The sequence below is a fragment of the Notothenia coriiceps genome, unplaced genomic scaffold, assembly GCF_000735185.1.
Source record: "Notothenia coriiceps isolate Sejong01 unplaced genomic scaffold, NC01 NC01_scaffold00022918, whole genome shotgun sequence".
NCBI classification, from domain to species: Eukaryota; Metazoa; Chordata; class Actinopteri; order Perciformes; family Nototheniidae; genus Notothenia; species Notothenia coriiceps.
The window spans coordinates 1-10,326 of NW_011355619.1; the positions used below are offsets into that span (position 1 = coordinate 1).

Below are 10,326 nucleotides of genomic sequence, written 5' to 3' on the forward strand. Positions count from 1 at the left end.
AAGCCCATTGTAATTTCAGGCTGATATTTCCTCACAGCAGCAGCCGCACACCTTTAGTTAAACCGCCAAAAAGGCCACATTATTAACCCGAAAGTACACAAAAAGTACACTTCAGATACTCAAGGTCTTTGAGATGCTTCACGCTTTGAAATTTCACCGATATCTGTTACGGTTCTTCCACAAAACGTTCACATGTAAGAGGTTTATCTCTCATTCAGAACAATGGAAACCTGTGATCTCTGCACACCTCATTAGTTCAAATATAAACACCTGTGTCATGGAACACGATGATGTCATAACTCCAACTGACATGCTCAGAGCAGCAGACTTCAGATAATGGTTAATGGTCCTGCCCTCAACAGCTCTACGTCAATTATGGGGTGTCATCATAGGCCGTTTCCATGGAAACGCATCCCTCGCCATAAAAGACGATGTCGCTATACATTAACTCCTATGAACATTTTCAAAAAGTGCTCAAACTTCACATGTGTGCTAACAGTCCAGCCGTGAAGACATCTACGAGACAGTTTTGAGATTTCTTCAAATGCCGTTGCCATGGCAACACAATGCTCGCCATAAAACACGGTTTTCTCATAACTTCAGTGGAAATGCTCCAAACAGCCCAAAACTTCAAAGGTTTGGTAACGATGCAGCCATCTACGCATCTAAGCTTATTATGGGGTGTCATCAAATGCCGTTGCCATGGCGACAGATCATTCACCATCAAGTTAGTTCAAAAATGTGCAGTTCAAATATTCTGCTGCTTTTCCAAGCCTTTTTACTTTCTTTTCTTCTCTCATCACACATTCAAGCCCCCAGTGTTCATGTATCATTTCAATCTAAATTCTTCACTTTCTTCTTACACATGTAAGGTTAATTGAACACAAGGTTGGTACAGATTCATTCTAAATATATTTTATTAATCTGTTATCTGAATGAACTGTCAGTATAAAGGAATAACGGCAAACTTTTTCAGTCCGATGTCTGTGATGTTTAAATATTACCATTACCATATTACCATTACCAATATCACTTTTTATATAAGTGAACATTATATTTTCATGTATTTTATATTTAATAATTCATAAAATAATATTCATATTTCTTAGATTTGTTTTTATATTTCTTCAGCTAGTAGCAACTCTTTGTATTGAGAAGCTTCAAGAATACGCCTCCTGGTGGTACGATAAGATCCTTTGTGAATATGTCTGCAAACACAGAGACACGTACCTTCCTCTTCACAAACTTATCCCAGTAGTTGTTGGGGAAAGATCTGAAAACCACAGGAGAGAAGGCTCATGAGACACATAAAGCAGTATTAACATACAAAAGTAACAGTAAAGAACTGCAACAGAAAAAAAAGATAAAACACAACTCTTCTTCTTCCTGCTAGTTCTTTATACATCTTCCATATTGCAATGTGTTGCGAATGCTTGTTGTAAACAATGACTCACTGTGTGTTGATCACCAGTCGGTCCCACTGGCCTTTGATGTCGTCCTCAGAGGGTTGCTCTGTGATATAAAGCCCATCAAATTCCAGCTTCCTGGCCACTTCCTTTTCACGCTTAAAGATCACCAATGGCACCTACACACAAATACACAATATATAAACATATAAATAATAAAACATTTCATCTTAGAAAGTTGGAATCATTGGATGTGAATGTTTGAAAATATCGCTGAAAGGATAAATATGTGCCCTAACATTGAATGATATGCTTTTTGTCTATTATTTGGTCATGGGTTTGTGTCAATGTGCTTTGATATGTGATAATATTACCTTCAACTGTGCTTATGAGTTTTAGTTGTGATTGTGATCCTGCCTTTGCCTATTCTCATGTGTTTTCTTCTGTGCTTATGTGTTCTTGTATGTTTCCTTTAACCTGCTGTGGGTTGCAGATGAAAATGTGCCTCTACGGCTGGATCTGGATACATATGGCATATATACATGATTGCATGATGCTATATATCAACACATACTGGATAAACGGTTCATTTTTGTATTTCTGCTGTAACAATAGTTGGTATCCTGCCTTGAGACAGTAGTATCCGATGATGCAGAAGAAGGAGATGACAGTGTGGAGGACAGCCAGGATGCGTAACATGGGCTCCATGTACCCGGTGCTCTCCTCTAAGACAAAGCGCACTGTGACGGGTTTCAGGGGCTCCCCCCCCTCATCCATCACCTCCTGCTTCGTCTCCATTGCTTCTCCTCCCAGTGGATCCCACTGAATTCTGCTGTCAGATTGGCTGCTAGTGTACACCACTTCCCTTTCCTCAACCACAGAGGAGGATGTAGAAACCTGCTAGGGACAATGTATTAGTTTAATTGACTGAGACTGTAAAATGAAATATTGGTGTGTGTCAGCACAAAATCATGGGCAGCATATAAAACACATGCAATGCTAACCTTTAGGCTTACAATACAATACACTGCCTTTTTCAATCTGAATACGTTCAAGGTTTTTATAGATTGTCAGAGAGGGGTTCATGTCCCCAAAACTAGGATGTCAACATCAGACAGAATACCTGACAGCATTCTATAGGAGAGCAAATCATAGTTATGTTTCATGTTTTACTTATATCTTTTATAAGCACACAGCTCCTGGACCTGACAGTGTCTCAATGAGTGTTGGTCTGAATGATTCATTATTTGAGGAAATAAGTTTTGTGACTAATTACAAAATCCCTGCTATAGAGGACGATTACCTTATAGAAAAGGAGGATGAAATTGATTGCAAAGGCAACAAACAGCGCCAGCATCCTCATGTTGTAGAAGTTCCTGGCAAAGTAGTTCTACAGGCGAGACACAAAGAAGAGTACAATGTAGAAGATGTCCCAGACTGAGCACTAGATGTAGGGGCTCTAACCCAGTCCCCGTTCTGAGTCAAATGTCATTCTCAGGTTAAAACAAGTTGATTTGAGGCTTCAGCAGCTGCAGAGATTGACTGGGTATTTTCGTACTAAGCTACAGTTCAGAATGCACTTTTACACAGAATGTGAAATCTGTTCAAAACCAAAACACATTTCATTTTCATATTGGCCTATATGTATTGTTTTAAGATTGACTTACACATGCTAACACATTCTTTCAAATGAGAACTCTCCTCCTCACTGAATTATTAACAGCAGTTGCTAAAAGAAAAAGACAGAAGTGTTCCATGTACCAGAAGTTTCCTCTGGTAGGCGATGATCTTCTTTAGGAAAGCTGACTCCTGCAGGTCCGGTTCATCAGACTTCGAGGTGTGATGCCTTCTCACTTTTGGCTTCATCTTCTCATTCTTCTGTTGTTTCTCTTGCTTCTCTACATGTCCACCCCTGAAATCACAAAATGAATCACACTCATACACTGCTAAAACAAACTGTGGGCATCATCCAGAGGCTTGGCCAAGTAATAACTTATTTTTTTTTAAATAATGAAAAACAAAGCTAATGTCCCATTGAGCGACAAGTTTTCTTCTAAACAGATATACATGTATTTTGCCAGAATACTCAAGAAAGTGTAGATTCTTTCCCAATTATAAAGTATTTAAGGGGTGGTGCAATGTTGTTACTCTGTAAGCGTGCTTTAGTCACTCATTTTATAACTTTAGCCTGTACTTTAACTTTAGCACTGTCCGTATAGTACATAGTGTGTTTCTGTCTGCCAACAGAGTTACAATGTCTGTTGTAGCAATCAGATAAAAGAACAAACATTTGAACATACTCTGGTGTTTCCTCAGGTTCACATTCTGTCTCTGCTGTTGTGTCCTTCTCCTCTGAGGAAGAGCTCTTCGACTGAAAGAGAACATATACATACACAACAAGGAAGTATTCTGTAGGCATGCTAGCTGCAAGGCTTCAACACACATGTTATCAATCAGCTTCTTCTTATGGCTGATAGGATCCTTTCATGATAATCAGCATTGTTTTGAGTAATATTGAGTGAATGATTGTTAATCATGTTTATTTATTGGTGTACCTCACAAAATATTTGTATTTATCATTCACATTCAAATAAACAGAGCACTGCTCTCATCTCCATGTTGGACTACTATCGTGCTAATCTAAAAATAAGCTGTACCATATCAAAGAAAATGGGCATGGCCTCAATACGCAATATGTATTGAAATATTACTTTAACCTGCAATATGAAAGAATGAGAGGAGTAATTACAGAAAACTCAACCCAAACGTTACATTTTGAGATACAAATTCAGAGGATAGATAATCTTGCGCTCCTGTAAATTTGATCGTAAACACATTTGGTGTAAGCCTATGTGAAGGATCATACCCCAGCATTAACAAACCCACAAAGCTTAGTTAATGAGACGCCTCTGTGTTATAATGGGGTGGGGTGTTTTACTGACAGCTCCCCAAAAGTGAATTCAAAACAAATCTAACGCTGGCTGATGTCTGGCTGTTCGTTTAGGGAGCGCTGATTTGATATGAGCAGTGTTTTCTATGAGCACAGGACACATGTTAGGTGCACTTTTTGTTAACAAACACATTCAGCATTCGAACTACTGTATGTCCCGGGGGCTCAGCGCCTGATTAAACCTTATCACACTCACCTGATTCCTCCGTCTGAGCTCTGGGGGTTTGGTGGTTGGAGTTGGGGGTGCCGGGGGAGGAACCGGGGTGTTGAGCAGCTCCGTCAGGCTGGCGTTGGGGTTATGAGGGGTGATCTTGTACTGGCCGCCCTCTCTTCTCAGGTCCAGGCCGAAGATGTCTGAAAGCAGCTCCGTCTCACTGGTGTTCACTGCCAGGTCAGCCAGGTCCTCTTTAGGGGGGGCCCTCTTCTCTCTGTCCTCCCCCTCACCCCTCACCTCGTCCTGGGTGGGGTCAGGCATGTCGGCCAGCAGCTCTGACACCTGGGTGGAGGCAGATTATAATGTGATTAGGAGCAGAACTTACTGTTTTAATGTGTTTAAACTGTTTATTGTTTTTATAAAAACAAGTTTATTAACCTTTATGGTTTTGGCCCCCTCCACCAGATTGCCTCCCATGAAGGTGTTGTAAAAGATTCGGCAAAATCCTCGGGCCACACTGAACGCTATGTGGAGGAAGCCCAGCATCACGGACAGGTAGAAAGAGACCAGCGTGGTCACCATGTCCTTCACTGTCATGCTCTTTATCTTCTTTATCTGCTTCTTCAAACTCTTCATAGAGAGGACCTGGAAAAAGAGAGCACAACGATCTGTTTATGCACTGCTTGCTGTTGGTTAATAGTCTCTTTTTAGGGCCTAACATATACACTCTGTCATGTGTCATTGTCAAACAGCATCAACAATACTGCCGCTACTCCTCTCTCTGCACTAACCAACCCTGAACATTAAAGCTTCATGACACAATCACATTACAGCATGTTAGTAGAAAAAATGTGTAGCATTTAGAAGTATGTTTTTTGCTATCTTAACTGTATTTCTAAAAAGCAGTACGTCCCTCTGCATTTAAATATCTTGAAAATGTTCGAATTCTGAACATTTTAAACAAATACTACCAGGCTTTGCAATATGCTCTAATTACAAGAGATGAGGAGATGAATATCAGATGAATGTGTTCAAAACAGGGCTGGAGTCAGGATGTGGTTAGCCTAGTGAACTTAGCAAACATCCTGGAAGCAGCCTGGCTCTGTCCACAGTTGAAATTCACCAACCAACACTTCTAAAGCTCTCCAATAAACCTCTGTATTTAGTTTGCTTAACTTTTAGAAAAAACAACAAAGTGAGAATGACTAGTTGTCATGTGTTATGTATCCACTTACAAGCCTACAGAGTTTTTTTGTTATTTATATTTTTGGGGATTTTTTATATATTTTGTATCTTTCGTTGATATAGGGCTGTGGTCTGGTGGAACAGAAACTCTTTTCTGCAGTTTCTCTGAACAATGTAATCACTTCTTCGACTCTACAGAAAAATGAACCAGGTTTTCAGGAGTATTCACAAATTCCTATTAAAACATACAGACTCAGACACACTTTGATTCTCACCTTTATCAGCAGCATGACATTGTAGCGCAGAGCTAACAGAGCCATGCGCACAGTGCTGACGGAGAAGAAGCCCATCTCAGAGTTCTCCTCGTCCGGCTTCTCCCGCTCACTCTCCTCTTTCACCGCTGAGCGCTCGCCAGCGTCAGACATCTGAGCCGCCAGCTGCATTTCAAAGATGGTGTCCTCGCAGAAATTTACAAACAGCTCCATCTTCTCCTTCTCCCCTCCTTCGTTGACCACATCAAAGATGAACTGCCGCTTAGATTCTTTTACCTGAGCAGATGGTATATTAGTCAAAGAAGTTGCGAGTAAACTGAGGGTCACTATGCAACACTGCAACCAAATCAAGTAGTATGACATTTAAGTGACACATTTTATATGTATTTAATGAATCTACTGCCTCGTCTTTACCTGAGGTTTCTCCCACTGTGTGCGACTGGACTCGCTGATCTCGAAGTAGACCCTCTCAATGCGCTTGGCGCTGCCCATGATCTCGATGCGGCCCAGGTAGGGCTGGAAGTAGTTCAGCACGCTGTCCGCCAGCTCCAGGAAGGTCTGCAGCCGCGTGTCATGAGGCATGTGCTCCGACAGGTTGGTCAGCAGCACCGCCACATTGAAGCCGATGTCCTTTTGAATTACAGATCAAAATGTTTCTGTTTCTGAGCTTAGATCTTCCACACAACTGTTTTATGCGTAAAAGCTTCGTTTCAGCAATCCTGTAATGAACTAAGCCCTTAAGGACGGCACTAGAGTTACATCTAAGACTCAAAGATGACTCATTTGTTAATTTTCCTCTATTTCATATGATAATCAGTAAGACTCAACAAAATACTTATTTTAATTCAGTTTATCAGCGTATTGGTTTAACATTTCGAAATTGTTTCAGAAGAAAAGGAAAAGGTAGAAATAGAAATAGCAAAAGAGCTCTCCTTCTAAACCCCCTTTGAGATGTTAAAACCGTTCTCTAAGAATAGATTTTAATAACAGATTTGAAGGATCGAGGGCTTACATTTGGACAAAATAAAGCTATTTTAAGACTTTTTAAAGTTCTGTAAACATCAAGGCTGTTACCTTGGCTGGCTCATGAAAGCGCTCCACAAATTCTTCATAGTCCAGCAGTTCATTCTCATCGGTCTCAGCACAGGAGAGGAGGAACTCTGTCTCTGACTGGGTGTAGTGTTTGTGGCTCTCCATGGCCTTATGGAAGTCCCTCTTGGAGATGACACCTGTAAGTTCATTCATAAATCTAAAAATCATCGACAGCTCTCTATTTCACTCATCATTTACACGATTCTGATACTTCCTAAATGGGTTTTTAAGTCTTGCCTTTTCCGTCAGGGTCGTACTCCTTGAAGGCGTCTGAGGAGGTCAGGTCTTTCAGCTTGAGGAACATGTCAAAAAACTTGAGGATCATCTCCACATTGTTGGAGGACTCCACCAACATGTCCACCATCTGCTTCCCAATGGTCCCATTCACCACGTTACCTGCCAAACACAACAACGCCTTTACAGTACAGGAAGTCTCTTGAAACCACAACATGACACATTTTAACCCTCAACAGGAGAAAGAGCCTTTTTCAGAGTGTCTGCAATGCACGGAAATGGTCTCTGAGCTTACTGGGGAGACCTGTTTCCTTGTGAAATTGCTCCTTTTGCTACTGACAAGGTGAAAGGTGAACAGTGGTCTGCCTCACTAATTTAGCAAAACCAGTTTCTTCTTGTAAACAGACACATCCATCTATAAAAATGTCCAGTTCTGGGCTACATTTGAACGACTTTACGGGATGATTTTAAGCATAACAACAGCTTAATTTGTAATATTGTGGAATTCATCCACAAAATGTAATGTCTTACCAAATAACATGTTTGCAGGCACTTAAATATGTCAATTGATTTCATCATCAGTGTATCCAGAACACAAAATCCACTCACTACAAGTGCTTTTTTGACAGATGAACCAACAGTGTAGCCAAACTAGGCAAACAATGGCTTATTGCACAAATTCCAGTAAACAATGCAAACATCCTCCTGATAACCTCGTGAGTTTGTGCTTCTGTCAGATAGCCAATCCAGCTTCAAAATGTATTACAGGAGTACTGAGGATTGTAAACCTACCCTCCAGCATGGACAGCAGCATGACCACCATATCTTTCTGAAGATCCATCAGTTCTTTCAGTAACTCAATCTGACTTGAGTCCTGAAAGGGAAAAAATGAAAGGGAAAATAAATAGAGAAGGTCGGTTAATAAGAAATTCCAGGAAAAAGTACTATTGCATATCAGCTTATAAAAGTCTGACATTTCTGAATCTTTATAACAAAGAGAATAATATAATATATGTTTTTTTTCTCAACTAAGGTGAGAGAAAACGCACTGAAAATGGCTACATTTCTTCTGTAATAGTTTACAGCAGAAATGTGACAGAAAATGAAACAGAGAGAGGATGTGAGAAATATCACCTGAGACAATTTCATCTGCATATGAGCGAAGACGTGCAGAAACCCGACCACAGCGTCCCACAGGCGACTATGAGCCAAACTCTGCTGGTTGCCCGTACACGGACCCTACAACATTATAGGTGACAATCAGTATCACATCTCAACAACATTGACCTTCACTAAGCAGGTTACCTATACTAAGAAATGTGAGTGTTTGCCAATAACAATCTTCTGCAAACATAGTCTTTGCTTAAAGAATCTGACATCATTATAAATTAATCAATAGCTCATTTCAGTAATAATTACTACTCACTAAATATGACTGTTAAACACCTTTCATTATTTTATATTTAATTACATATCAGGTCTTTTTGACCCCTCAAAGCGCTTTAAATACTACGAGTCACTCACCCTCATTCATGCAGAGCAGCACCACTTGCTCTAGGGAAGCTAACACACACACACACATTCACACACCGTTGGCCATCGGGATCAACTATACATTGATGGAAGTACAGGGGTCATTCCATGAATCTGTGATAATCACAGTTTTTTCTCGTACCTGGATGTACTCAGTGAGCGTGTTGAAAACCTGCTTAGCCACATTTATTGCCTTGGAGAAGTTTCTCTGGCCCTGCTCATCAATAACATCCTTCCCAGAATAATACCAGTAGAAATCACTGATGGATTCCTGGAGGAGAGTCAGGCGGGAGAAGGGAAGGAGAAGACAAAAAGAACACTATGAAACAGAGCAACTACAGGGAAATAGATGAGGGTAGAGTTTGAATAGTTTTAACAACTGTTAAGCATAATGTATGACAGAGAAATCTCTAGGAATCAGTTTTAAAAATCTGAGTGAAACGTAAATCAAAGAGAAAAACTAAATTAAAAACAAAGCAGTTTTTTATCAAACCTGCATTTTGTTTTCATCAAGGACATTAGCTTTAGCCCGAGAGATTTTCTATGCAGGAGTATATGTTATATGCTCAACTGGGTGAGATGATTTCTTCTATATACAATTTTTCAGTTTTTTACAATGATATCATTCTATAATAAAACAACTGCAAGTGTGCAAAAGAGTATCCCAGTGTAACATGAATGTGTTAGAGTGTGGCTGTGCAAGGCAATACAGCAATAGAGCAGTCGACTACTGTTGTGTAACTTCAAAGCCGTTTAGATATGGGAGACAGGTAATAATTGTTGTGACCAATTTCTCAGATATTGTCACCAGGTCAGGTAATTATTCTAATGTTTTGTTAATAAGATTTAACTATACTTTTCCTGCATATTGCATCTCTGTGTGTGTGAGATTAAAATAGCCCAATTGACCTTTCGCAAAGCCACGCCCCTAAATGCCCGTTGTCCAATCATATTCGATCACGTGCGCGGCTCCCTGTGGAAGTCCGACAAGCTTAGCGTTCAAATTCATTACGAAAATGGTGAAGCGTTGTGCTTATGGTCTTTGCAAATCGGATAGCAGATATCCCATAAGCTTAGAGGGGGGGGTGATATTTTACCCGTTTCCTAAACCCAAAACCCGAGAGGAGAGATGCCGCCAGTGGATAAAGAAATGCGGCAGGCCCCATGCCCAGCTGAATATGGCGAATATCAACAAACACAAATATGTTTGCTCCAAGGTAAATACGTGCTAACGTAGCTAGCTAGCTAGCAAAGATTACATTCACAAATTAACTAATTTAATTAACTAATTTCACTAACTAACGTTAGCTAAAGTCACACGATTACAGCTGTAAGCTGTGTGCTTCTAGGTCGTTTTGACCATGTATATCACTTGATGCATAATAATGTCTGAACAGCTGAGCTCCGTTATTAGTCTACCTGTGGTCAAAGTACAAACAAGAAAGCCAACAGGCAATCATTCATTTATATTTTGCTTTAATCTTTGTAGCATTTTGTTAA

At 40.2% G+C, this 10,326-nt stretch overlaps 1 protein-coding gene across 1 annotated transcript; it reads right to left on the bottom strand.

Annotated features, from left to right (window-relative positions):
* Window positions 1–1,170: 1,170 nt before the first annotated feature.
* LOC104954179 (ryanodine receptor 2-like) lies at window positions 1,171–9,145 on the bottom strand (the record flags this gene model as incomplete). Its single annotated transcript, XM_010781249.1, has 15 exons — window positions 1,171–1,273; window positions 1,455–1,585; window positions 2,034–2,303; window positions 2,710–2,796; window positions 3,168–3,318; window positions 3,707–3,777; window positions 4,553–4,852; window positions 4,949–5,155; window positions 5,971–6,243; window positions 6,382–6,597; window positions 7,042–7,196; window positions 7,297–7,455; window positions 8,086–8,167; window positions 8,428–8,532; window positions 8,969–9,145. Coding segments are annotated over 15 exons (2,487 nt in total), but the record flags the coding sequence as incomplete, so codon positions are not given.
* Between the last annotated feature and the right edge of the window lie 1,181 nt (window positions 9,146–10,326).